At 43.1% G+C, this 27,765-nt stretch overlaps 3 protein-coding genes across 15 annotated transcripts; all 3 read right to left on the bottom strand.

Moving 5' to 3' along the window:
* Window positions 1-1,420: 1,420 nt before the first annotated feature.
* LOC121615135 (immunoglobulin lambda-1 light chain-like) lies at window positions 1,421-9,173 on the bottom strand. 8 transcript variants are annotated; one of them, XM_041949333.1, is made up of 6 exons: window positions 9,043-9,173; window positions 8,637-8,950; window positions 4,644-4,695; window positions 2,810-3,118; window positions 2,603-2,677; window positions 1,421-2,011 (listed from the first exon to the last, which is right to left on the bottom strand). In XM_041949333.1, exons 1-6 carry the CDS (start codon window positions 9,083-9,085, stop codon window positions 1,857-1,859), a joined length of 948 nt encoding a protein of 315 aa, XP_041805267.1. In that variant the 5' UTR covers window positions 9,086-9,173; the 3' UTR covers window positions 1,421-1,856. The 8 variants fall into 8 exon arrangements, with proteins under 8 accessions (XP_041805267.1, XP_041805266.1, XP_041805265.1 ...); XM_041949332.1 differs by having other exon boundaries at window positions 1,421-2,017; XM_041949331.1 differs by having other exon boundaries at window positions 1,421-2,023.
* Window positions 9,174-10,885: 1,712 nt separating this feature from the next.
* On the bottom strand, window positions 10,886-19,771 carry LOC121615140 (immunoglobulin lambda-1 light chain-like). The gene is made up of 5 exons (XM_041949343.1): window positions 19,621-19,771; window positions 19,213-19,528; window positions 14,400-14,440; window positions 12,568-12,876; window positions 10,886-11,985 (listed from the first exon to the last, which is right to left on the bottom strand). Exons 1-5 carry the CDS (start codon window positions 19,661-19,663, stop codon window positions 11,819-11,821), a joined length of 876 nt encoding a protein of 291 aa, XP_041805277.1. The 5' UTR covers window positions 19,664-19,771; the 3' UTR covers window positions 10,886-11,818.
* Window positions 19,772-21,547: 1,776 nt separating this feature from the next.
* LOC121615145 lies at window positions 21,548-25,717 on the bottom strand. 6 transcript variants are annotated; one of them, XM_041949367.1, is made up of 3 exons: window positions 23,457-24,574; window positions 23,264-23,338; window positions 21,548-22,679 (listed from the first exon to the last, which is right to left on the bottom strand). In XM_041949367.1, the coding sequence occupies exons 1-3, from the start codon at window positions 23,817-23,819 to the stop codon at window positions 22,647-22,649; spliced, it is 471 nt and encodes a 156-aa protein (XP_041805301.1). In that variant the 5' UTR covers window positions 23,820-24,574; the 3' UTR covers window positions 21,548-22,646. The 6 variants fall into 6 exon arrangements, with proteins under 6 accessions (XP_041805301.1, XP_041805300.1, XP_041805298.1 ...); XM_041949366.1 differs by having other exon boundaries at window positions 21,548-22,685; window positions 23,457-24,571; XM_041949364.1 differs by having other exon boundaries at window positions 23,471-24,081.
* Between the last annotated feature and the right edge of the window lie 2,048 nt (window positions 25,718-27,765).

The raw sequence follows: 27,765 nt of genomic DNA on the forward strand, positions 1-27,765 counted from the left end.
TGACGGAAGAGCTGAATTATTGATGTGACACCTGTTTAACATCATAAGGAGATTGATTAAACGTCAGACATGTCCTCTGGGGTGAGACAGCTGCAATATTGTTTTCATTTATCAAACAGTGTTCAAAAGTGAAAATGATCAAAGACCAATTAAGACAATGCTACGGATGGCAGCAGTTTACCAGAGTTTTTTCATTGAAAGGACTTTTGAGAAACTATTTCCAGAAAGTATGATAAAAGCAAATAAGCTGCTTTTGTCTTCATGTGTTAATTTAACAGAACTGAGAGCAGCTGAAAAAAGACGAATGGAGAAAATACTTCATGATATATTTAAGCGTTATTTACAGCAGTGTTTGGACGTGACCTCCAGGTGGGTCGTCACTGCTGCTCTCTGGGCTCAGGTCAACTTTGTGTGGGTGGAGGGCTCGCTGGAAAAAAGGCTTCCAGACAACAAGAGGACAGACAAACGACTGCAGAGAGGGAGACGAGTCGATGAGTGTGTTCAGCAGCAGATATGAATCTGTTCTCGGTGGTTATTAGGACTCATAAAAAGCTGTCGACAGCCAATCAGCACTTCCCTTCCTGCAGCAGTCGGGCTGTGTGGGTTTCTGCTCTGCAGCCTCCTCACCGTTAGCTCTGCTTTTTCTCATGAACAACACAATGACTGTTACAACCATGGACTCTGCTTCAAGAATCATTCCAGGAACTTCAGTCTGATTTCAGCGCTCAGTCCTCACTGTCTCAGCTTTGATCCGTCTTATTGATCTGCCAGAGAAACGGCTCAAATCCTCAACTCAGAGCTGAGAAATAAAAGCAGATATGTTCAACCTCCTGCAGTCTGCTCTGATCCCACTTTATGACCTCACACCAACTCAAACAGTGAAGCTTTTTCATTCAAACAGCTTTATTGACTCTGTCAAGGAAACAGTTTAATGACAGTTTCTGCAGCCTGACGTCAACATGGAACAAAACACAACATATTAGGACATGTGGGAAAGAATCAGAGCGTTCAAACATTTCATACAACATCAACACAAAGTTTCTAATTTATCTGTTCGTGCCATCATGTTTCCAACATTCAGACTTCTGATCAAGCTGCTGTGTCATCATTTTATGTCAGTTGTAGCTTCAAAGCAGCTCGCTCTGCTGTTTGTTCACGAGTGGAAACAACAGTGTCATCAGCGTAGAGGTTTACGTCCACACTGACACAGTCAGAAAGGGGGTCAGCCCTGAACCTGGTGGCACAACCACACCTGCTGACTAGTATATAACAGCTCTATGTTGATGTTGGCTTATCTTTGTCTGGCTTTGTTGTCCTTGTTTAGCTGTGTGCTCGTCTTCATGTCTTCCTCTACATTTGTTCTTGGTGCTGTGTGAAGGTTTATGGAGAGCCGACTACAACCACAGTCAAATGACTCGTAGCCGTCAACATACATGGCCGATGAAGTTGATTCTGTTTGTGGTGATTTGCTCTGAAGCCAAAGTGAAATCCATGAAAACAAAGATGTTCATGAAACACGCTGTGATTTTTCTCTTTATTGAGAATGTTTGAGTGAAAGAATTTGACAAACCTGCCACACTCTGCATCATGTATTAAAAAGAAAGACAAGAACAGAAAAATACCACAAACAATAAAATCTGTAGCAGGCAGCCAATGATTCAGCTTCATTTTCTATTATTATAAAAGTCACAATTCAAAGCAGAAATAAACTAGAGGATCAAAATAACACTTTACCACAGAATATACACTCAGTAACTGCAGATATATATGTGTGTGTATATGTATTTGTACGTTTAGGACGACGCATGAGATGAAGGGATGAGATCTGATGGCGAGGAAAGGCGAGCAGGAAACAGTCAGTCAGCATGTGTGCAGTTGGTGGACGGTCCCTTGTTTCTGAGGATCATCAGCAGAGAGAGTCCACAGCAGTACACCAGACTCTTCACTATCAGCACTGAGTACAGCAGCAAGAGCAGCTTCACCCTGCACTGAGACTGGAAGGACACTGACACTGACACTGACACACACACACACACACACACACACACAGACACACACACACACACACACACACACACACACAGGACAGTTTGAATGAAAGCTCAAAGGACCTTATTAAATACAACAAGTCAGGACCACAACGAGCTCTTTAGGGGCCCTAAACTGGATCTGACTTCCTGTTTGATCAAAAACTAAATCTAGGAGCTAAAGAGGCTAAAAAGCAGCGTAGAGCTGCAGAGTTGGTGATGATTCTCTGTGGCTTCACAGCCACCAGAGACACCTTTCACTGTACACAGAGTCATTCCACTCATTCTTCATATACAAGCATTTATAGTGGAGCTTGAACAGGTCATCCCCACAGTTTTTATAGCACCTCAGAGTCCTACATGTAGTTCAGCTGCCCTGAAACTTGTGATCTGTCAGACTGTGCAGTGAAAGCTGTCTCAGTGGGATCAGTCGTGCTGTTGGACACTCTAACAGAATCAGGGAGTGTGAGCTGAAATCCTTCACTGATGAGCAGAAGGTGAACACACTGATATGCAGCCCTGACTGCAGCAGAACATTGGAGCTGTCCATGCAGAGAGGCAGCAGGTGATCTTACAGTCAGCTTGCTGCACAGCCGGCAGGTCTGTCGGCTCTCTCTCTGGAGGACGGGAAGCTGCTGGAGCTGGAGCCTCTGAAACAGAGAAGGAGTCAAATGTTTGGAGCAGCAGTGAGAAATGTCCGTCCTCTGCTCCTCTGCTCTCTGTGACGGCGTCTCCACATGAAGCTCCATCACTGCTCAACACACTCACCCAGCCTTCATTACCTGGTACAGGTGGGGCCTCCGCTTTGCCCCCCTCGTGCTGGACGTAGCAGATGTAATCATATGTGCTGTTCTCCGGCTGATGGATCAGCAAGATGGCGGCGGCGCGTCCCGACTCTCTGAGCTCCAGCTGCTCTGTCTCAGCGGGGGGCGGCTCCTCCAGAGGACCGTTCTCCTTTCGTCTTTTCCAGGAGAACCGGACCACAGGGGGAAACATGGCCGAGGCCAGACACAGCAGGGCGCTCCGGCCCTCCAGGCGGGCTCCGGGCGCCGCCGGGTACACGCTCGCCACGGGCTTCGCTACCGGCTCATCTGGAGTTTGACGGCAGCCACGAGCGCCACAGACACACATTCACACAGTCAACAGCAGCTTCCAGCACTGCACTGCATTCAGTCTGATCCTGGAAACTACATGGACTCTGATCACTAAACTGCTCATCAATACAGCACAAAGTTCACCACATGTACTGTGTTCACCTTCATATCAAACACAAGGATCAGCTCATGTCATCAGAGGTTCTATGAGGAACACACACAATGACGTATCTGCAAATTCTACATTTCAAAATAAGATCAGAATAATTTCACATTAATTATTATTACTGATAATATATTAGAATATAAAACAATATAATATATTGATGAAATTTGGTTTGATAGAATGAAGAAACGTTTTTCTCTGTCAGAATGACAACTGTCATGTTGATGATTACAAGATATGAAGAATATTATATATTTATCACCACATACTTCAATCTAATCATTAAAAAATACATCAATAATTTCAGATCTTTTTCTGAACACTTTCAGCTTTTATACAGAATTTAAATGATTTGTTCAGACATGTCAAATGTGAACAAACTCCAATATAAAATACTCTCATTAATATAAATTAATGTCAAAATTTCTTGATGCTTGAATGATTTTTTTAAAATAATTAATATAATAAAATATAATATATTACAATAATATTATTAATAATAACAACAATGATGCATTTATTTATCGGCGCCTTTCTGGACACTCAAGGTCACTTTACATCAAGTAGTGTTACAGTATAATATATAAACTATAATGATGTAGTATACAATAATATATACTTTTATATATAAAGTAAAATATGTACACTTTTTAGTACAAAATATTTATCATTATATATTTTCGAATATATTTTAATTTTCCATTTTTCAAATTATATTCAGCATCATTTACTATTTATATTTATATTCAATGTTTTTTTTAGGATACAAATATTTGAATGTGTGACACTTTATATTAAATTATCCTCTATGATGGATATAAATATAAATATTAGCAGCCATAAATTAATTGTGTTGTATAAAATTAATTCTAACTTCATATTCAGCTTCTGTTTGTCTTTATGTATAAATAAATCTTCCACTAAAAGACATATGTACCATCATATAAATACAGTTTTCATGAGGTCAGTTTCACCATTTAAAAATTACTTATTAATTATCCAATACAACTTATTTAAAGTCATCAGCTTTTCAAAATGAATTTACTGACATTAATTCAATTTAGTTTTTCATATTTTCTCTTGAAGCTGAATGACTGAGATGATCAAATACTGAATATCTGTAACATTGTCAATATCATACTTTTTCTATAGAAATCAGTTGAAGTCCTGCAGAAATAAAGAATAACTTCAGTTGTTCTGTGAGATTTAAACATCTTTTCAGGAATTATGAACCTTTCTATGCAACAAAAGCTGCACAGCTGCAAGAATTCTCTGCTAATTATGAACAAACTAACATGTAAACTCATTAAAAACACATTTTCAACTTGTTGAAGGAAAATGAATGTTTGTTCTTACCTGTTACATACAGTTTAGTTCCAGAGCCAAAGATGAGGTAGCTGTTTCCTCCCACAGTGAAACAGAGTGATACAAAAAGCTGTCTGCTGTTGAATGTGTCAGCTGAGCTGAACGAGTCCAAATGATGAACCAGGATCAGATTTCAGCTCCATCATGTGTTTCTCTAATGTTCTTCATCATGACTGTCTCTTCTTCTACTGTCTGTTCAGACACACCAGCAGTGTTGCTCTATGGATGCTAATGTCTGTCGGTCCACTGCTGTAGTCCAGATGGATTGGACCTGGACCACAGGACGGATGGAGGGATTGATGTGAAATTTTGTTCAGACATTCTTGGTCCCCAGAGGATGAACCTCGTGAACTTTGTTGATTCTGACTGTTGATCTAGCGCCACCAGCAGGTCAACATTTTAGCTTCAGACTGAAATATCTTAGCTATTGGATGGATTACCATTTAATGTGGTCCAGACATTCAGGTTCCCCTGAGGATGAACTGGAGTGACTCTGGTGATCCTCTGACTTTTTATCTAGCGCCATCATCAGGTCAACATTTGAATTTGTCCAATACTTTGATGACCAAATACCTGCAGAACTAAAGACGTTCACCTGGAAGTTGCTCGACGTCCTCACTGATTCATGTTCTTCATGTGTGTTTACAGTCTGTCGATAATATCGTCATCCTAATTTTACATGTTATTGTTGTGTTGTTTTGTTCTTTTTTCTGTACAAATGACATTTATTTCATCTGCATAAGCAAACCTAGAAACTTTTGTTTGCCTTGTTCACCCGATTACTTCCTGTTACTAAAACCAGCTTCAGTGCTCAAACTTCCTTTGTTCTTGTGTTTTGAGTTTCTCCTGTCAGTCCAACGTTGTTCTTTACTTTTCCCTTCTGTTTTTTGCTGAGGACATGTCATTCTCCAGCCGCACGTCAAGCGTTTTGTCCTCTCCAAACAAGTTAAAAGTATTGTCTTAAAAATGCTCCATATTTTACCTCTCAAATCAGCTGCCAATTTGTTTTCGAGCTTGGTACATTACGGGATTGCCCCTTTTGTACATTACTGTTGCTATGGCTTCCCTAGCAACGGAGTACCTGAGCAGCTGGTGGTTTGTCAAGAAATAAACACTGCTGAATTTTGGCGATTGACCAATCAGAACTGAGTATTAAAGAGTGCCATGCCATTCTAAACTTATGCAATGTAGGGGGGGAGGAGGTTCACTGGAGGGGCCAGCGATTGGTATTGGCCCACCTTGGCGGCGGCCCTGGCCAGAATATATTATTGAACACATATATCACACTGACCTCTGTGATGGCGGGAAGTCTGATGTCAGATGGTCGTGATGATGATGATGATGATGATGATGATTCACCCTTTGATCAGAGAAAATTAAAGAAAATAAGACAAGATCAAAATATTGATTTGTGCAGATTTAAATGTTACAAAGGGTTGAATTCCTTAAAGATTTCAGTCAGTTAAAATCAAGCCATTCACTCTCAAGCTGCTGAAGTGTTGGTGCAGAGAGACTTTTGTCCTGGCGCTAGAGGGAAGGTCAGGAGGTCCCCATGCATTACTGCTGCCGTCTGTCAATCTCACGCTCCATCCTTCCCTCACTTGTGAACAAGACCCCAAGATACTTGAACTCCTCCTCTTGAGGCAGGAGCTCTCCTCCAACCCAGAAGGGGCAAGCCACCCTTTTCCGGTCAAGAACCATGGCCTTGGACTTGTTCAGTTGCCCTCGGAGGTGCTGATTCTCATATCAGCCGCTTCACACTCGGCTGCAAACTACCCCAACACATGCTGGAGTCCTGGATCGAAGAAGCCAACAGGACAACATCATCCCCATCCCCATCATCCTCTCTCTTGATCATCCCCAAACCAGACTCCCTCCGGCCCTTGGCTGCGCCTAGAAATTCTGTCCATAAAAATAACAAAAAGAACCGGTGACAAAGGGCAGCCCTGCCAGATCAACATGCACTTGGAACAGGTCTGACTTACTGCCAGCAATGCAACCAAGCTCCTGCTCCGGTCATACAGAGACGGACGGCTCGTAGTAGAGGGCCCCGTACTCCATACTCCCGAGGCACCTCCCACAGAATGCCACAAGGGACATGGTTGCCTTCTCCAAGTCCACACAACACATGCGGACTGTTTGGGCAAACTCCCACGAACCCTTGAGTACCCTGCAGAGGGTGTAGAGCTGGTCCAGTGTTCCACGACCAGGACGAAAACCGCACTGTTCCTTCTGAATCCGAGGTTTGACTATCGGCCGAATTCTCCTCTCCAGTACCCTGGAATAGACTTTACGAGGGAGGCTGAGGAGTGTGAATGTAGTTGGAGCACACCCTCGGGTCTGCCAGTCCAGGGGCACTTCCTCTAAGGAAGGCGTGACAATGGGATTGATGAGATCCTCAAAGTATTCTTTCCACCGCCTGACAATATCGCCAGTCGAAGTCAACAGCTCCCCACCTCCACTGTAAACGGTATTGGCAGGGTCCTGCTTCCCCCTTCTGAGAAAACCCCTCTGACAAAGGGTTCCGCCAGACGTTCCCAACAGACCCTCACTGCCTGTTTGGGCCTGCCAAGTCTGTCCAGCTTTCTCCTCCGCTGCCGATCCAACTCACCACCAGGTGGTGATCAGTTGACAGCTCAGCCCCTCTCTTCACCAAGACATACGGTCGAAGGTCAGATGACACGACCACAAAGTCGATCATAGACCTCCGGCCTAGAGTGTCCTGGTGCCACGTGCACTGATGCACAGCCTTATGCTTGAACATGGTGTTCGTTATGGACAAACTGTGACTTGCACAGAAGTCCAATAACAGAACACCGCTCGGGTTCAGATCGGGAAGGCCGTTCCTCCCAATCATGCACTTCTAGGTCACACTGTCGTGGCCCATGTGAGCATTGAAGTCCCCCAGTAGAACAATGGAGTCCCCATTCGGAGCACTTTCCAGCGCCCCTCCCACGGACTCCAAGATGGGCGGGTACTCTACACTGTTCTTCGGCCCGCAGGCCAAAACAACAGTGAGGGACCTGTCCCCAACCCGAAGGGGTAGGGCAGCAACCCTCTCGTTCACCGGGGAAAACTCCAACCCATGGCAGGTAAGGTGGGGGGCTATGAGCAAGCCCCCCACACCAGCCCGCTGCCTCTCACCAGGGGCAACTCCAGAGTAGAAGGGAGTCCAGCCTCTCTCGAAGAGTTGGGTTCCAGAACCCAGACTGTGCGTGGAGGTGAACCCGACTATCTCTAGCCGGTCCCGCTCAACCTCCCGCACTAGCTCTGGCTCCTTCCCCCCAGCGAGGTGACATTCCATGACCTCATTGCCAGATTCGGAGTCCAGGGATTGGGCCGTCAGGGCCCCCTCCCACGACTACCAACCAAATCCCACAGCATTGTCCCCTTTTGATCTCTCCTGCGGGTGATGGGCCTACTGGAGGGCGGGTCCAAGATTTGTCTTTTAAAATGTCCTGAAGTGAAACGATGTGGTGAAATCTACTGAAAGGTGTTCAACAACAAGTGCCGCTCAAGTGTTTTCACTCAGAGCACGTTAGTATTGTGAGGGAGGAATGGACTTTATTCCAGCAGCAGAGCAAAGAGGAGGGTTTTCATCTTCATCTCAAATATCTTCTCTGCAGTTTGTTGTCTTATTGTCCAAAATGACTGAATGAAAAATGACAGATGTTTGTTATTTGAGCCTTTTATCTGCGTCATGTTTCTCTTGGTTTTCTCTTGTTTGCTTCATCGTTGTGTTGCTGTGTTGCTCGTTTGTCTTCACTGTGTTAAACTACAGAAATCCTGCTGGAATATGTGATGAAACTGTGAATAAATCTCATCTTTAATAAATGTGTCACTTCAGGATGTTTGTGACTCTGCTGAGATGGAGGTGAAATATGTGAACCAGGGCTGTGGTTTACTTCCTGTCACAAACACTGTTTGACATCTGTTCATCTGTTGGTTTTTGTTCAGGCTGCAGGGATCATTTCTCACTGTGGAGATCCAACAGCTGCAGTAGTAGGAGGCTGAATGATGGAGTTTAACTGACTTGATCTGCAACTCACAGCCGTTCTGTTTATTCACAGCTGAGAAATCATCTTTCTGAGGATGATTGTAACCTGAATCAACTTGACCACTACTCCTGTCAATATCAAGAATCACTCTGAATGTTTCTGTGTCTTTCTTCTGGTACCAGAATACATAATTACTGGAACACTGTTGAGTTCCTCGACAGCTGAAGGAGACTTTTTCACCAACTCTCCTGGTCAATGTTAAATCATCCTGAATCAGCTCTGCTGCCATGGCAACCAGCGCTGTAGAGACACAGAGGGAGAGGTGAAGGTCAGTGTGACGGTGCTGGTTAAAGGTGGACTTTCCTGGCTCCCGATTGGCTGCACACACTCACCTGAACACAGACAGCACAGAGCAGCAGCTGGGAGGAGAAGCATTTTGTGCAGTGATGTTTCCTCTGGTGAACCTGGGGAGAAGTGGCGCTCCGATGCAGCCGAGGCCGAACGAGGACGAGCTGTGAGATCGCACGAGGGCGGCGTGGTTTCTACCAGGTCCTCAGACTTCCCATCAGCCCCTGCGGCGGACAGATAAGGCTGCCGCTGCTGACTGACGGCTCGGCTGAAGCTGCCGTGTGGTTTTCCCACCACAGCTTTGCTTCCGTCAGTAAAAACCCTCCTAATGTCAATTTTCTACACAGTGAAAAGCTCAAAGTTTCCCTCTGAACTGTCGCAGAGTAGAAGGATAAAATAGCACAAGATGAAAATACTCCAGCAAAGTACAAGTACCTCAAATCTCCCACCGCTGTCTTTATGTGAGCACTATCAGATGTCAGCAGATGATCCAGAATGAAAAGAATCATTAGTTTCAGTCCTTTAAATATAGTGTAAAATGAGCTCCACCTCCACCAGCTCCAACAGAGAAATCCTGCTTTGACTTTGAGTCACAACATCTTTTTATTATTATTATGAAGACAAAAAGACAAAACAGTGACAAAACCACATAATGAAGACAAGAACAGTCAGAACAGTGAATACATACAGACCAGCTCATTGAACTGTTTCACTGTGAAAAATAAATCAATATCTAATATATTATGATCATAATAAAGATTAAAGAAGATGCACAAAGGCTGCTCTTAATTTTTGCTGCCTCAAATACTGCTGCCACTATGAATAATAATAATAATAATAACAGATGATACTGTGGGTATTGTCAGTATTAATAACTGTGACAAAATGTGAAATATAAAAGAAAAACAGAGGAGAAAGAGACACAAAGAGTAAATGTAATAGAAATAAATCATATTTAATCATAAACAAGTTTCTGCAGTAAAAATGCTAACAGGAACTCGCTAAAGCTCCAGACTTAGTTACTGAGTTTAGCTCCTGGAGCTCCTCACTTCTTGGACTATTTGATCCAAAAGCTCTTTGAGCTGTTGAACCTTCACAGTCGTCTATGAGCAGGACCACAGTCCTCCAACCAGAGAGTTTAACTGACACGTCCAAACAGACATGAACCACTGAGGCATCGCAGCACAAAACACTCATATGTGTTGTTTTGGAGGCCACGGACAAAGAAGCCTTTGCTCATTTCTCTATGAGGACTTGTTGGCTCTCATCAGTGGAAACTGTAAAGTGGACCTTCGATGGCTAAAATGCCCATAAATAAACTGCATGGACGTGACCTCCAGGTGGGTCGTCACTGCTGCTCTCTGGGCTCAGGTCAACTTTGTGTGGGTGGAGGGCTCGCTGGAAAAAAGGCTCCCAGACAACAAGAGGACAGACAAACGACTGCAGAGAGGGAGACGAGTCGATGAGTGTGTTCAGCAGCAGATATGAATCTGTTCTCGGTGGTTATTAGGACTCATAAAAAGCTGTCGACAGCCAATCAGCACTTCCCTTCCTGCAGCAGACGGGCTGTGTGGGTTTCTGCTCTGCAGCCTCCTCACCGTTAGCTCTGCTTTTTCTCATGAACAACACAATGACAGTTACAACCATGGACTCTGCTTCAAGAATCATTCCAGGAACTTCAGTCTGATTTCAGCGCTCAGTCCTCACTGTCTCAGCTTTGATCCGTCTTATTGATCTGCCAGAGAAACGGCTCAAATCCTCAACTCAGAGCTGAGAAATAAAAGCAGATATGTTCAACCTCCTGCAGTCTGCTCTGATCCCACTTTATGACCTCACACCAACTCAAACAGTGAAGCTTTTTCATTCAAACAGCTTTATTGACTCTGTCAAGGAAACAGTTTAATGACTGCAGCCAGACGTCAACATGGAACATAACACAACATATTAGGACATGTGGGAAAGAATCAGAGCGTTCAAACATTTCATACAACATCAACACAAAGTTTCTAATTTATCTGTTCGTGCCATCATGTTTCCAACATTCAGACTTCTGATCAAGCTGCTGTGTCATCATTTTATGTCAGTTGTAGCTTCAAAGCAGCTCGCTCTGCTGTTTGTTCACGTGTGGAAACAACAGTGTCATCAGCGTAGAGGTTTACGTCCACACTGACACAGTCAGAAAAGGGGGTCAGCCCTGAACCTGGTGGCACAACCACACCTGCTGACTTGTATATAACAGCTCTATGTTGATGTTGGCTTATCTTTGTCTGGCTTTGTTGTCCTTGTTTAGCTGTGTGCTCGTCTTCATGTCTTCCTCTACATTTGTTCTTGGTGCTGTGTGAAGGTTTATGGAGAGCCGACTACAACCACAGTCAAATGACTCGTAGCTGTCAACATACATGGCCGATGAAGTTGATTCTGTTTGTGGTGATTTGCTCTGAAGCCAAAGTGAAATCCATGAAAACAAAGATGTTCATGAAACACGCTGTGATTTTTCTCTTTATTGAGAATGTTTGAGTGAAAGAATTTGACAAACCTGCCACACTCTGCATCATGTATTACAAAGAAAGACAAGAACAGAAAAATACCACAAACAATAAAATATGTAGCAGGCAGCCAATGATTCAGCTTCATTTTCTATTATTATAAAAGTCACAATTCAAAGCGGAAATAAACTAGAGGATCAAAATAACACTTTACCACAGAATATACACTCAGTAACTGCAGATATATATGTGTGTATATGTATTTGTACGTTTAGGACGACGCATGAGATGAAGGGATGAGATCTGATGGCGAGGAAAGGCGAGCAGGAAACAGTCAGTCAGCATGTGTGCAGTTGGTGGACGGTCCCTTGTTTCTGAGGATCATCAGCAGAGAGAGTCCACAGCAGTACACCAGACTCTTCACTATCAGCACTGAGTACAGCAGCAAGAGCAGCTTCACCCTGCACTGAGACTGGAAGGACACTGACACTGACACTGACACTGACACAAACACACACACACACACACACACACACACACACACACACACAGGACAGTTTGAATGAAAGCTCAAAGGACCTTATTAAATACAACAAGTCAGGACCCCAACGAGCTCTTTAGGGGCCCTAAACTGGATCTGACGTCCCGTTTGATCAAAAACTAAATCTAGGAGCTAAAGAGGCTAAAAAGCAGCGTAGAGCTGCAGAGTTGGGGATGATTCTCTGCGGCTTCACAGCCACCAGAGACACCTTTCACTGTACACAGAGTCATTCCACTCATTCTTCATATACAAGCATTTATAGTGGAGCTTGAACAGGTCATCCCCACAGTTTTTATAGCACCTCAGAGTCCTACATGTAGTTCAGCTGCCCTGAAACATGTGATCTGTCAGATTGTGCAGTGAAAGCTGTCTCAGTGGGATCAGTTGTGCTGTTGGACACCCTAACAGAATCAGGGAGTGTGAGCTGAAATCCTTCACTGATGAGCAGAAGGTGAACACACTGATATGCAGCCCTGACTGCAGCAGAACATTGGAGCTGTCCATGCAGAGAGGCAGCAACACACTCACCGAGCCTTCATTACCTGGTACAGGTGGGGCCTCCACTTTGCCCCCCTCGTGCTGGACGTAGCAGATGTAATTATATGAGCTCCTCTGTGGCTGATGGATCAGCAAGATGGCGGCGGCGCGTCCCGACTCTCTGAGCTCCAGCTGCTCTGTCTCAGCGGGGGGCGGCTCCTCCAGAGGACCGTTCTCCTTTCGTCTTTTCCAGGAGAACCGGACCACAGGGGGAAACATGGCCGAGGCCAGACACAGCAGGGCGCTCCGGCCCTCCAGGCGGGCTCCGGGCGCCGCCGGGTACACGCTCGCCACGGGCTTCGCTACCGGCTCATCTGGAGTTTGACGGCAGCCACGAGCGCCACAGACACACATTCACACAGTCAACAGCAGCTTCCAGCACTGCACTGCATTCAGTCTGATCCTGGAAACTACATGGACTCTGATCACTAAACTGCTCATCAATACAGCACAAAGTTCACCACATGTACTGTGTTCACCTTCATATCAAACACAAGGATCAGCTCATGTCATCAGAGGTTCTATGAGGAACACACACAATGACGTATCTGCAAATTCTACATTTCAAAATAAGATCAGAATAATTTCACATTAATTATTATTACTGATAATATATTAGAATATAAAACAATATAATATATTGATGAAATTTGCTTTGATAGAATGAAGAAAAGTTTTCTCTGTCAGAATGACAACTGTCATGTTGATGATTACAAGATATGAAGAATATTATATATTTATCACCACATACTTCAATCTAATCATTAAAAAATACATCAATAATTTCAGATCTTTTTCTGAACACTTTCAGCTTTTATTCAGAATTTAAATGATTTGTTCAGACATGTCAAATGTGAACAGACTCTAACATAATATCCTCTCATGAAAATAAATTAATTTCAAAATTTCTTAATTACTGAATGACATTTTTTATAAAATATAATATAATATAATATAATACAATATAATGCAATAATGTTAACATTAATAATAATAATGCATTGCATTTATTTTTCGGCGCCTTTCTGGACACTTTACATCAAGTTCTGTTACAATAAAATATATAAACTATAATAATAAAGTCTGTAATACTATATACTTTAATATATAAAGTATAATTTGTACAGTGTTTAATACAAAATATTTGTCATCATATATTTTTTAATATATTGAAATTTTCCATTTTCCATCAAATTATATTCAGCATCATTTACTATTTATATTTATATTCAATGTTTTTTAGGATACAAATATATTTGAATGTGTGACACTTTACATTAAATTATCCTCTATGATGGATAGAAATAGAAATATTAGCAGCCATAAATTAATTGTGTTGTGTAAAATTAATTCTAACATCATATTCAGTGTCTGTTTGTCTTTATGTTTAAATAAATCTTCCACTAAAAGACATGTACCATCATATAAATACAGTTTTCATGAGGTCAATTTCACTGTTTAAAAATTACTTATTAATTATCCAATACAACATATTTAAAGTCATCAGCTTTTCAAAGTACATTTACAGACATTAATTCAATTTAGTTTTTCATATTTTATCTTGAAGCTGAATGACTGAGATGATCAAATACTGAATATCTGTAACATTGTCAATATCATACTTTTTCTATAGAAATCAGTTGAAGTCCTGCAGAAATAAAGAATAACTTCAGTTGTTCTGTGAGATTTAAACATCTTTTCAGGAATTATGAACCTTTTTATGCAACAAAAGCTGCACAGCTGCAAGAATTCTCTGCTAATTATGAACAAACTAACATGTAAACTCATTAAAAACACATTTTCAACTTGTTGAAGGAAAATGAAAGTTTGTTCTTACCTGTTACATACAGTTTAGTTCCAGAGCCAAAGATGTTGTCCCACAGTGAAACAGAGTGATACAAAAAGCTGTCTGCTGTTGAATGTGTCAGCTGAGCTGAACGAGTCCAAATGATGAACCAGGATCAGATTTCAGCTCCATCATGTGTTTCTCTAATGTTCTTCATCATGACTGTCTCTTCTTCTACTGTCTGTTCAGACACACCAGCAGTGTTGCTCTATGGATGCTAATGTCTGTCGGTCCACTGCTGTAGTCCAGATGGATTGGACCTGGACCACAGGACGGACGGACGGATTGATTTTGTTCAGACATTCTTGGTCCCCAGAGGATGAACCTCGTGAACTTTGTTGATTCTGACTGTTGATCTAGCGCCACCAGCAGGTCAACGTTTTAGCTTCAGACTGAAATATCTCAGCTATTGGATGGATTACCATTTAATGTGGTCCAGACATTCAGGTTCCCCTGAGGATGACTGTAGTGACTCTGGGGATCCTCTGCGCTTTCATCTAGTGCCATCATCAGGTCAACATTTGAATTTGTCCAATACTTTGTTTGATGACCAAATTCCTGCAGAACTAAAGACGTTCACCTGGAAGTTGCTCGTCGTCCTCACTGATTCATGTTCTTCATGTGTGTTTCCAGTCTGTCGATAATATCGTCATCCTAATTTTACATGTTATTGTGGTGTTGTTTTGTTCTTTTCTGGACAAATGACATTTATTTCATGTGTATCAGCAAACCTAGAAACTTTTGTTTGCCTTGTTGACCCGATTACTTCCTGTTATTAAAACCAGCTTCAGTGCTCAAACTTCCTCTGTTCTTGTGTTTTGAGTTTGTATTTGAGTCTGAAAACCTCGAGCCTCTGAGTTTGTTAATTATCGCACTTTGAACTCTGCCTGCTGCTAAAGCGTTCAATAATGTGACACAAAATCGTGATTAAAACATATATTTTTTTTATTTAAAATGAGCCTACTCTCGTCTGTCACCGCTCTCACTGCGCAGCGGCTCTGAAAGGTTTGCAGGCCGGCAGGCAGGAAAACTTATTTCTTTACAGATATTCAGAGAAATCATGTCAAATGTGGAGAAGTGACGGGATATCCCAGACCTGAGAGAGACGTAGCTGGAGACAGAGTTTGGTTTCTATTATTTTGTTCTGATGGATAAAAATCCTGCAGCAGCTGATTTCTGTGTTCAGCGTCAGACATTGAAACATCTGTCTCCAGTTTTGTCTCCACTCAGCAGTCTTTTAGCAGGTTGATCGTTGATGTTTTTCTTGGTGTTTCATTCGTGTCTGTCTCCTTCAACCTGGTTAATCTCTGTGTCCTCAAGTCTCTTGTCCCTCGATATTGCTTCTCCTGTCAGTCCAACGTTGTTCTTTACTTTTCCCTTCTGTTTTTTGCTGGGGACATGTCATTCTCCAGCCGCACGTCAAGTGTTTTGTCCTCTCCAAACAAGTTAAAAGTATTGTCTGGAAAATGCTCCATATTTTGCCTCTCAAATCAGCTGCCAATTTGTTTTCGAGCTTGGTACATTAAGGGATTGCCCCTTTAGTACATTACTGTTGCTATTGCTTCCCTAGCAACGGAGTACCTGAGCAGCTGGTGGTTTGTCAAGAAATAAACACCGCTGAATTTTGCCATGCCATTCTAAACTTATGCAATGTAGGGGAGGAGGAGGTTCACTGGAGGGGCCAGCGATTGGTCCTGGCCCCCCTTGGCGGCGGCCCTGGCCAGAATATATTATTGAACACATATATCACACTGACCTCTGTGATGCCTGGAACTGCTTCTCTTTCCGATCTGATGTCAGATGGTCGTGATAATGATGATGATGATGATGATGATTCACCCTTTGATCAGAGAAAATAAAAGAAAATAAGACAAGATCAAAATATTGATTTGTGCAGATTTAAATATTACAAAGGGTTGAATTCCTTAAAGATTTCAATCAGTTACTTTAAAATCAAGCCATTCACTCTCAAGCTGCTGAAGTGTTGGTGTAGAGACTCTTTTGTCCTGATGGTGGTGCTAGAGGGAAGGTCAGGAGGTCCCCATGCATTACTGCTGCCGCCGCACCGATCCGTCTGTCAATCTCACGCTCCATCCTTCCCTCACTTGTGAACAAGACCCCAAGATACTTGAACTCCTCCACTTGAGGCAGGAGCTCTCCTCCAACCCAGAGGGGGCAAGCCACCCTTTTCCGGTCGAGAACCATGGCCTTGGACTTGTTCAGTTGCCCTCGGAGGTGCTGATTCTCATACCAGCCGCTTCACACTCGGCTGCAAACTACCCCAACACATGCTGGAGGTCCTGGATCGAAGAAGCCAACAGGACAACATCATCTGCAAAAAGCAGAGATGAGGTCCCCTGTGGTCCCCAAACCAGACTCCCTCCGGCCCTTGGCTGCGCCTAGAAATTCTGTCCATAAAAATAATGAAAAGAACCGGTGACAAAGGGCAGCCCTGCCAGATCAACATGCACTTGGAACAGATCTGACTTACTGCCAGCAATGCAACCAAGCTCCTGCTCCAGTCATACAGAGACGGACGGCTCGTAGTAGAGGGCCCTGTACTCCATACTCCCGAAGCACCTCCCACAGAATGCCACGAGGGACACGGTCGCCTTCTCCAAGTCCACAAAACACATGCGGACTGTTTGGGCAAACTCGAACCCTTGAGTACCCTGCAGAGGGTGTAGAGCTGGTCCAGTGTTCCAGGACGAAAACCGCACTGTTCCTTCTGAATCCAAGGTTTGACTATCGGCCGAATTCTCCTCTCCAGTACCCTGGAATAGACTTTACCAGGGAGGCTGAGGAGTGTGAATCCCCCTGTAGTTGGAGCACACCCTCTGGTCTGCCAGTCCAGGGGCACTTCCTCTAAGGAAGGCATGACAATGGGATTGATGAGATCCTCAAAGTATTCTTTCCACCGCCTGACAATATCGCCAGTCGAAGTCAACAGCTCCTCACCTCCACTGTAAACGGTATTGGCAGGGTACTGCTTCCCCCTTCTGAGGCGCCGGACAGTTTGCCAGAATCTCTTTGTGGCCGACTGATAATCCTCCTCCATGGCCTCCCGCAGCACGCTTGTCCTGCCGGTAACCGTCAGCTGCCTCAGGAGTCCCACAAACCAACCACGTTCGATAGGACTCCTTCTTTATCCCTTACTTCCGGTGTCCACCTCCGGGTTCGGGGCTTACCGCCACGACAGGCACCAGAGACCTAACGGCCACAGGTCCAAACAGCTGCGTCGACAATGGAGGTGGAGAACAGGGTCCATTCTGACTCAATGTCTCCAACCTCCCTCGGGATCTGGTCAAAGCTCTCCCGGATGTGCGAGTTGAAAACCCCTCTGACAGAGGGTTCCGCCAGACGTTCCCAACAGACCCTCACTGCCTGTTTGGGCCTGCCAAGTCTGTCCAGCTTTCTCCTCCACCGCCGATCCAACTCACCACCAGGTGGTGATCAGTTGACAGCTCAGCCCCTCTATTCACCGAGTGTCCAAGACATACGGTCGAAGGTGAGATGACACGACCACAAAGTCGATCATTGACCTCCGGCCTAGAGTGTCCTGGTGCCACATGCACTGATGGACAGCCTTATGCTTGAACATGGTGTTCGTTATGGACAAACTGTGACTAGCACAGAAGCCCAATGACAGCGTTCGGTTTCAGATCGGGAAGGCCGTTTCCTCCCAATCATGCACTTCTAGGTAACACTGTCGCTGCCCATGTGAGTCTTGAAGTCCCCCAGTAGAACAATGGAGTCCCCAGTCGGAGCACTTTCCAGCGCCCCTCCCACGAACTCCAAGATGGGCGGGTACTCTACACTGTTCTTCGGCCCGCAGGCCAAAACAACGGTGAGGCACCTGTCCCCAACCCGAAGGGGTAGGGCAGCAACCCTCTCCAACTCCAACCCATGGCAGGTAAGGTGGGGGGCTATGAGCAGGTAAGGTGGGGGGCTATGAGCAAGCCCACACCAGGGGCAACTCCAGAGTAGAAGGGAGTCCAGCCTCTCTCGAGGAGTTGGGTTCCAGAACCCAGACTGTTCGTGGAGGTGAGCCCGACTATCTCTAGCCGGTACCGCTCAACCTCCCGCACTAGCTCTGGCTCCTTCCCCCCAGCGAGGTGACATTCCATGACCTCATTGCCAGATTCGGAGTACAGGGATTGGGCCGGCGGGGCCCCCTCCCACGACTACCAACCAAATCCCACAGCATTGTCCCCTTTTGATCTCTCTTGCGGGTGATGGGCCTACTGGAGGGCGGGCCCAAGATTTGTCTTTTAAAATGTCCTGAAGTGAAACAATGTGGTGAAATCTACTGAAAGGTGTTCAACAACAAGTGCTGCTCAAGTGTTTTCACTCAGAGCACGTTAGTATTGTGAGGGAGGAATGGACTTTATTCAGCAGCAGAGCAAAGAGGAGGATTTTCATCTTCATCTCAAATATCTTCTCTGCAGTTTGTTGTCTTATTGTCCAAAATGACTGAATGAAAAATGACAGATGTTTGTTATTGGAGCCTTTTATCTGCGTCATGTTTCTATTGGTTTTCTCTTGTTTGCTTCATCGTTGTGTTGCTGTGTTGCTCGTTTGTCTTCACTGTGTTAAACTACAGAAATCCTGCTGGAATATGTGATGAAACTGTGAATAAATCTCATCTTTAATTAATGTGTCACTTCAGGATGTTTGTGACTCTGCTGAGATGGAGGTGAAATATGTGAACCTGGGCTGTGGTTTACTTCCTGTCACAAACACTGTTTGACATCTGTTCATCTGTTGGTTTTTGTTCAGGCTGCAGGGATCATTTCTCACTGTGGAGATCCAACAGCTGCAGTAGTAGGAGGCTGAATGAAGGAGTTTAACTGTCTGGATCACCAACTCACAGCCGTCCTGTTTATTCACAGCTGAGAAATCATCTTTCTGAGGATGATTGAAACCTGAATAAACATGACCACTACTCCTGTAAATAATAAGAATCGCTCTGAATGTTTCTGTGTCTTTCTTCTGGTACCAGTGAACATAATCACTGTAACACTGTTGAGTTCCTCGACAGCTGAAGGAGACTTTTTCACCAACTCTCCTGGTCAACGTTAAATCATCCTGAATCAGCTCTGCTGCCATGGCAACCAGCGCTGTAGAGACACAGAGGGAGAGATGAAGGTCAGCGTGACGGTGCTGGTTAAAGGTGGACTTTGCTGGCTCCTGATTGGCTGCACACACTCACCTGAACACAGACAGCACAGAGCAGCAGCTGGGAGGAGAAGCATTTTGTGCAGTGGTGTTTCCTCTGGTGAACCCGGGGAGAAGTGGCGCTCCGATGCAGCCGAGGCCGAACGAGGACGAGCTGTGAGGTCGCACAAGGGCGGCGTGGTTTCTACCAGGTCCTCAGACCTCCCATCAGCCCCTGCGGCGGACAGATAAGGCTGCTGCTGATTGACGGCTCGGCTGAAGCTGCCGTGTGGTTTTCCCACCACAGCTTTGCTTCCGTCAGTAAAAACCCTCCTAATGTTAATTTTCTACACAGTGAAAAGCTCAAAGTTTCCCTCTGAACTGTCGCAGAGTAGAAGGATAAAATAGCACAAGATGGAAATACTCCAGCAAAGTACAAGTACCTCAAATCTCCCACCGCTGTCTTTATGTGAGCACTATCAGATGTCAGCAGATGATCCAGAATGTAAAGAATCATTAGTTTCAGTCCTTTAAATATAGTGTAAAATGAGCTCCACCTCCACCAGCTCCAACAGTGAAATCCTGCTTTGACTTTGAGTCACAATAATCTTTTTATTATTATTATGAAGACAAAAAGACAAAACAGTGACAAAACCACATAATGAAGACAAGAACAGTCAGAACAGTGAATACATACAGACCAGCTCATTGAACTGTTTCACTGTGAAAAATAAATCAATGTATAATATATTATGATCATAATAACGGTGAAAGAAAATGCACAAAGGCTGCTCTTAATTTTTGCTGCTTCCAATACTGCTAATAATGATAATAATAATAATAATAATAATAATAATAACAGATGATACTGTGGGTATTGTCAGTAATAATAACTGTGACAAAATGTAAAATATAAAAGAATAACAGAGGAGAAAGAGACACAAAGAGTAAATGTAATAGAAATAAATAATATTTAATGATAAACACCATCAATAAAAATAAATAAAATCTTGAAAAGGAAAAGGAGAAATAATGACAACAGATATGTAGATGTATGTTATAATTAGTAATGTTATTATTATTGTTGGAATTGATATGAATGTTTTTATTATAATTGTATACATTAAGTCTGAAAGTCAATAAAAGTGATCCACAGCTGAGTCCACATTGACGTCTGTTGTGAAGGCTTTTGACAAAGTCAACTTTGAGCTGTTGAACCTTCACAGTCGTCCATGAGCAGGACCACAGTCCTCCAACCAGAGAGTTTAACTGACACGTCCAAACAGACATGAACCACTGAGGCATCGCAGCACAAAACACTCATATGTGTTGTTTTGGAGGCCACGGACAAAGAAGCCTTTGCTCATTTCTCTATGAGGACTTGTTGGCTCTCATCAGTGGAAACTGTAAAGTGGACCTTCGATGGCTAAAATGCCCATAAATAAACTGCATGGACGTGACCTCCAGGTGGGTCGTCACTGCTGCTCTCTGGGCTCAGGTCAACTTTGTGTGGGTGGAGGGCTCGCTGGAAAAAAGGCTCCCAGACAACAAGAGGACAGACAAACGACTGCAGAGAGGGAGACGAGTCGATGAGTGTGTTCAGCAGCAGATATGAATCTGTTCTCGGTGGTTATTAGGACTCATAAAAAGCTGTCGACAGCCAATCAGCACTTCCCTTCCTGCAGCAGACGGGCTGTGTGGGTTTCTGCTCTGCAGCCTCCTCACCGTTAGCTCTGCTTTTTCTCATGAACAACACAATGACAGTTACAACCATGGACTCTGCTTCAAGAATCATTCCAGGAACTTCAGTCTGATTTCAGCGCTCAGTCCTCACTGTCTCAGCTTTGATCCGTCTTATTGATCTGCCAGAGAAACGGCTCAAATCCTCAACTCAGAGCTGAGACGCTGAAATAAAAGCAGATATGTTCAACCTCCTGCAGTCTGCTCTGATCCCACTTTATGACCTCACACCAACTCAAACAGTGAAGCTTTTTCATTCAAACAGCTTTATTGACTCTGTCAAGGAAACAGTTTAATGACAGTTTCTGCAGCCTGACGTCAACATGGAACATAACACAACATATTAGGACATGTGGGAAAGAATCAGAGCGTTCAAACATTTCATACAACATCAACACAAAGTTTCTAATTTATCTGTTCGTGCCATCATGTTTCCAACATTCAGACTTCTGATCAAGCTGCTGTGTCATCATTTTATGTCAGTTGTAGCTTCAAAGCAGCTCGCTCTGCTGTTTGTTCACCTGTGGAAACAACAGTGTCATCAGCGTAGAGGTTTACGTCCACACTGACACAGTCAGAAAAGGGGGTCAGCCCTGAACCTGGTGGCACAACCACACCTGCTGACTAGTATATAACAGCTCTATGTTGATGTTGGCTTATCTTTGTCTGGCTTTGTTGTCCTTGTTTAGCTGTGTGCTCGTCTTCATGTCTTCCTCTACATTTGTTCTTGGTGCTGTGTGAAGGTTTATGGAGAGCCGACTACAACCACAGTCAAATGACTCGTAGCTGTCAACATACATGGCCGATGAAGTTGATTCTGTTTCTGGTGATTTGCTCTGAAGCCAAAGTGAAATCCACGAAAACAAAGATTTTCATGAAACACGCTGTGATTTTTCTCTTTATTGAGAATGTTTGAGTGAAAGAATTTGACAAACCTGCCACACTCTGCATCATGTATTAAAAAGAAAGACAAGAACAGAAAAATACCACAGACAATAAAATCTGTAGCAGGCAGCCAATGATTCAGCTTCATTTTCTATTATTATAAAAGTCACAATTCAAAGCAGAAATAAACTAGAGGATCAAAATAACACTTTACCACAGAATATACACTCAGTAACTGCAGATATATATGTGTGTATATGTATTTGTACGTTTAGGACGACGCATGAGATGAAGGGATGAGATCTGATGGCGAGGAAAGGCGAGCAGGAAACAGTCAGTCAGCATGTGTGCAGTTGGTGGACGGTCCCTTGTTTCTGAGGATCATCAGCAGAGAGAGTCCACAGCAGTACACCAGACTCTTCACTATCAGCACTGAGTACAGCAGCAAGAGCAGCTTCACCCTGCACTGAGACTGGAAGGACACTGACACTGACACACACACACACACACACACACACACAGACACACACACACACACACACACAGACACACACAGGACAGTTTGAATGAAAGCTCAAAGGACCTTATTAAATACAACAAGTCAGGACCCCAATGAGCTCTTTAGGGGCCCTAAACTGGATCTGACTTCCTGTTTGATCAAAAATTAAATCTAGGAGCTAAAGAGGCTAAAAAGCAGCGTAGAGCTGCAGAGTTGGGGATGATTCTCTGTGGCTTCACAGCCACCAGAGACACCTTTCACTGTCACAGAGTCATTCCACTCATTCTTCATATACAAGCATTTATAGTGGAGCTTGAACAGGTCATCCCCACAGTTTTTATAGCACCTCAGAGTCCTACATGTAGTTCAGTTGCCCTGAAACTTGTGATCTGTCAGACTGTGGAGTGAAAGCTGTCTCAGTGGGATCAGTCGTGCTGTTGGACACTCTAACAGAATCAGGGAGTGTGAGCTGAAATCCTTCACTGATGAGCAGAAGGTGAACACACTGATATGCAGCCCTGACTGCAGCAGAACATTGGAGCTGTCCATGCAGAGAGGCAGCAGGTGATCTTACAGTCAGCTTGCTGCACAGCCGGCAGGTCTGTCGGCTCTCTCTCTGGAGGACGGGAAGCTGCTGGAGCTGGAGCCTCTGAAACAGAGAAGGAGTCAAATGTTTGGAGCAGCAGTGAGAAATGTCCGTCCTCTGCTCCTCTGCTCTCTGTGACGGCGTCTCCACATGAAGCTCCATCACTGCTCAACACACTCACCGAGCCTTCATTACCTGGTACTGTTGGGGCCTCCGCTTTGCCCCCCTCGTGCTGGACGTAGCAGATGTAATCATATGTGCTGTTCTCCGGCTGATGGATCAGCAAGATGGCGGCGGCGCGTCCCGACTCTCTGAGCTCCAGCTGCTCTGTCTCAGCGGGGGGCGGCTCCTCCAGAGGACCGTTCTCCTTTCGTCTTTTCCAGGAGAACCGGACCACAGGGGGAAACATGGCCGAGGCCAGACACAGCAGGGCGCTCCGGCCCTCCAGGCGGGCTCCGGGCGCCGCCGGGTACACGCTCGCCACGGGCTTCGCTACCGGCTCATCTGGAGTTTGACGGCAGCCACGAGCGCCACAGACACACATTCACACAGTCAACAGCAGCTTCCAGCACTGCACTGCATTCAGTCTGATCCTGGAAACTACATGGACTCTGATCACTAAACTGCTCATCAATACAGCACAAAGTTCACCACATGTACTGTGTTCACCTTCATATCAAACACAAGGATCAGCTCATGTCATCAGAGGTTCTATGAGGAACACACACAATGACGTATCTGCAAATTCTACATTTCAAAATAAGATCAGAATAATTTCACATTAATTATTATTACTGATAATACATTAGAATATAAAACAATATAATATATTGATGAAATTTGCTTTGATAGAATGAAGAAAAGTTTTTCTCTGTCAGAATGACAACTGTCATGTTGATGATTACAAGATATGAAGAATATTATATATTTATCACCACATACTTCAATCTAATCATTAAAAAATACATCAATAATTTCAGATGTTTTTCTGAACACTTTCAGCTTTTATACAGAATTTAAATGATTTGTTCAGACATGTCAAATGTGAACAGACTCCAATATAAAATACTCTCATTAAAATAAATAAATTAAATTTTTATAAAATAAAATAAAATATAATACAGTAATATTAACAATAATAATAATAATGCATTTATTTATCGGCACCTTTCTAGACACTCAAGGTCACTTTACATCAAGTTGTGTTACAGTATAATATATAAACTATAATAATATAGTGTATCATAATATATGCTTTAATAAATAAACTACAATATGTACAGTGTTCAATACAAAATATTTATATATTTTCCAATAAATTTTAATTTTCCATTTACCATTAAATTATATTCAGCATCATTTACGATATTCAATGTTTTTTCGGATTATATCTTAAAATATATTTAAATGTGTGACATTTTACATTAAATTATCCTCTATGATGGATATAAATATAAATATTAGCAGCCATAAATTAATTGTGTTGTATAAAATTAATTGTAACATCATATTTAGTGTATTTTTATCTTTAAGTTTAAATAAATCTTCCACTAAAAGACATATGTACCATCATATCAATACAGTTTTCATGAGGTCAGTTTCACCATTTAAAAATGACTTATTAATTATCCAATACAACATATTTAAAGTCATCAGCTTTTCAAAATACATTCAATGACATTAATTCAATTTAGTTTTTCATATTTTATCTTGAAGCTGAATGACTGAGATGATCAAATACTGAATATCTGTAACATTGTCAATATCATACTTTTTCTATAGAAATCAGTTGAAGTCCTGCAGAAATAAAGAATAACTTCAGTTGTTCTGTGAGATTTAAACATCTTTTCAGGAATTATGAACCTTTTTATGCAACAAAAGCTGCACAGCTGCAAGAATTCTCTGCTAATTATGAACAAACTAACATGTAAACTCATTAAAAACACATTTTCAACTTGTTGAAGGAAAATGAAAGTTTGTTCTTACCTGTTACATACAGTTTAGTTCCAGAGCCAAAGATGTAGTCCCACAGTGAAACAGAGTGATACAAAAAGCTGTCTGCTGTTGAATGTGTCAGCTGAGCTGAACGAGTCCAAATGATGAACCAGGATCAGATTTCAGCTCCATCATGTGTTTCTCTAATGTTCTTCATCATGACTGTCTCTTCTTCTACTGTCTGTTCAGACACACCAGCAGTGTTGCTCTATGGATGCTAATGTCTGTCGGTCCACTGCTGTAGTCCAGATGGATTGGACCTGGACCACAGGACGGACGGACGGATTGATTTTGTTCAGACATTCTTGGTCCCCAGAGGATGAACCTCGTGAACTTTGTTGATTCTGACTGTTGATCTAGCGCCACCAGCAGGTCAACGTTTTAGCTTCAGACTGAAATATCTCAGCTATTGGATGGATTACCATTTAATGTGGTCCAGACATTCAGGTTCCCCTGAGGATGAACTGGAGTGACTCTGGTGATCCTCTGACTTTTTATCTTGCGCCATCATCAGGTCAACATTTGAATTTGTCCAATACTTTGTTTGATGACCAAATACCTGCAGAACTAAAGACGTTCACCTGGAAGTTGCTCGACGTCGTCACTGATTCATGTTCTTCATGTGTGTTTCCAGTCTGTCGATAATATCGTCATCCTAATTTTTCATATTATTGTGGTGTTGTTTTATTGTTTTCTGGACAAATGACATTTATTTCATGTGTCGTCCTGATGGTGATTCAGCAGCACCTGAGAAGGTTATTATGTATGGGATAATGTGCTATACTTTATTGTCATGTCTCGTCGTGTCTGTTAAAGTGTTTTGTTCACTGGCATCATGTCTTGTAATCACTTCCTGTTTTATTGTGAAACCCTAACTCTCCTATGTTTCAGACCCTTGACTTCCTGGTGTCCTTCCCGCCTGTCTGATTGTCTGCCCCTCCCTGATTGTTTCCACCTGTTCCTTGTTACCTTGTGTATAAATAGTCTGCGTCTCTCTGTGTCCTGTGGCAGATTGTTTTGTGTACTTTGTCTAGTCATCCAGCCAGTTGTTGCCTTGCTCAAGAGAACTTTATAACTCTTGTTTTGCCTTGTAAGAAAACCTCAAGACTTTTGTTTACCTTGTTTAAGAACCAAGCGCCTTTTGTTTGCCTTGTTAACCTGATCACTTCCTGTTATTAAAACCAGCTTCAGTGCTCAAACTTCCTCTGTTCTTCTGTTTTGAGTTTGCATTTGAGTCTGAAAACCTCGAGCCTCGGAGTTTGTTAATTATCACACTTAGAACTCTGCTTGCTCCGAAAGCATTCAATAAAGTGACACAATATAGTGATTAAAACATATTTTACTGATTTAAAATAAGCCTACTCTCGTCTGTCACCACTCTCTGAAAGTAAAAACGTACGTTGCCTAGCAACCGCCTGTCACTGTGCTCAGGCCGGCAGGCAGGAAAACTTATTTCTTTACAGATATTCAGAGAAATCATGTCAAATGTGGAGAAGTGACGGGATATCCCAGACCTGAGAGAGACGTAGCTGGAGACAGAGTTTGGTTTCTATTATTTTGTTCTGATGGATAAAAGTCCCGCAGCAGCTGATTTCTGCGTTCAGCGTCAAACGTTAAAAATCTGTCTCCAGTTTTGTCTCCACTAAGTAGTCTTTTAGCAGGTTGATCGCTCATGCTGTGTTTTTCTTGGTGTTTTGTGTCAGGCTGGGACTCAGATCAGGACTCAGACGCAGAGATTTGCTCACACAGTTCTTTATTGAACAACCCCAAGAACCACTTCACTGAGTGTTAAACAAATAGGCTATGAAATTATTCGAGGCAAAAAGCTATCACAATAATAGCCTATATCTATAAAAGGAAAATAACACAAAAAACCCCAAAAAAAGCTCACTAAGAGGAAAAACAATGAATTTCTATGACTATGAAAATTAAGAAACAAAAGACGCTCCCAAAGGAGGAAAACACAAAGGGCTATGAAAACGGAAATGACTTAACGAATCTAGATAAGAAAAACTACAAACTCAAAATACACTACTCATAACTAGGACTAGCATAAAAATAACAAAATTAATCCAACAGAAAATCACTCAATAATGAGGAAAACAATTTGGCTAAACTCTAATCTAAGAAAAGAAACCAGAAACTAATTTATCAAAATTACAAACCAAAAACACTCACCAAGAGGAAACAAGAGACAATGATCAATACTGTGGCTGTGGCAAGGACAAGGAGAAGACAGGCTCGGGTGAATCGCCGACGGACAAAGACACACTGGCACAAGATAAGGGAGACGCAGACTATTTAACACATGGAGGGTAATCAGGAACAGGTGGAGACAACAGGTGACGACACACAGGACACATGAGGAAAGGCAAGTGCTATGAAACGAGAGGAGAGTTACACCTTCAAAATAAAACAGGAAATGACAAGACAAAACCCCATGACGAGACAGACCTCACCGCGGTGTGACATTTTCTTCGTGTCTGTCTGCTTCA

This window comes from Chelmon rostratus, chromosome 12 (genome assembly GCF_017976325.1).
Source record: "Chelmon rostratus isolate fCheRos1 chromosome 12, fCheRos1.pri, whole genome shotgun sequence".
NCBI lineage: Eukaryota > Metazoa > Chordata > Actinopteri > Chaetodontiformes > Chaetodontidae > Chelmon > Chelmon rostratus.

Coding starts and splice junctions, on each gene's coding strand:
- LOC121615135 (XM_041949330.1), bottom strand. CDS start 9,085: ATGCTTCTCCTCCCAGCTGCTGCTCTGTGCTGTCTGTGTTCAG. Junction 4,696..8,636: donor ACTACTGCAGCTGTTGGATC/TCCACAGTGAGA, acceptor TGTTTCACTGTG/GGAGGAAACAGCTACCTCAT. Junction 3,119..4,643: donor AACTAAACTGTATGTAACAG/GTAAGAACAAAC, acceptor GTCAAACTCCAG/ATGAGCCGGTAGCGAAGCCC.
- LOC121615140 (XM_041949343.1), bottom strand. CDS start 19,663: ATGCTTCTCCTCCCAGCTGCTGCTCTGTGCTGTCTGTGTTCAG. Junction 12,877..14,399: donor AACTAAACTGTATGTAACAG/GTAAGAACAAAC, acceptor GTCAAACTCCAG/ATGAGCCGGTAGCGAAGCCC. Junction 11,986..12,567: donor GGAGGCCCCACCTGTACCAG/GTAATGAAGGCT, acceptor TGTTTGTGTCAG/TGTCAGTGTCAGTGTCAGTG.
- LOC121615145 (XM_041949361.1), bottom strand. CDS start 23,819: ATGTGTGTCTGTGGCGCTCGTGGCTGCCGTCAAACTCCAGATGAGCCG. Junction 23,339..23,456: donor TACCAGGTAATGAAGGCTCG/GTGAGTGTGTTG, acceptor TCTCTGTTTCAG/AGGCTCCAGCTCCAGCAGCT.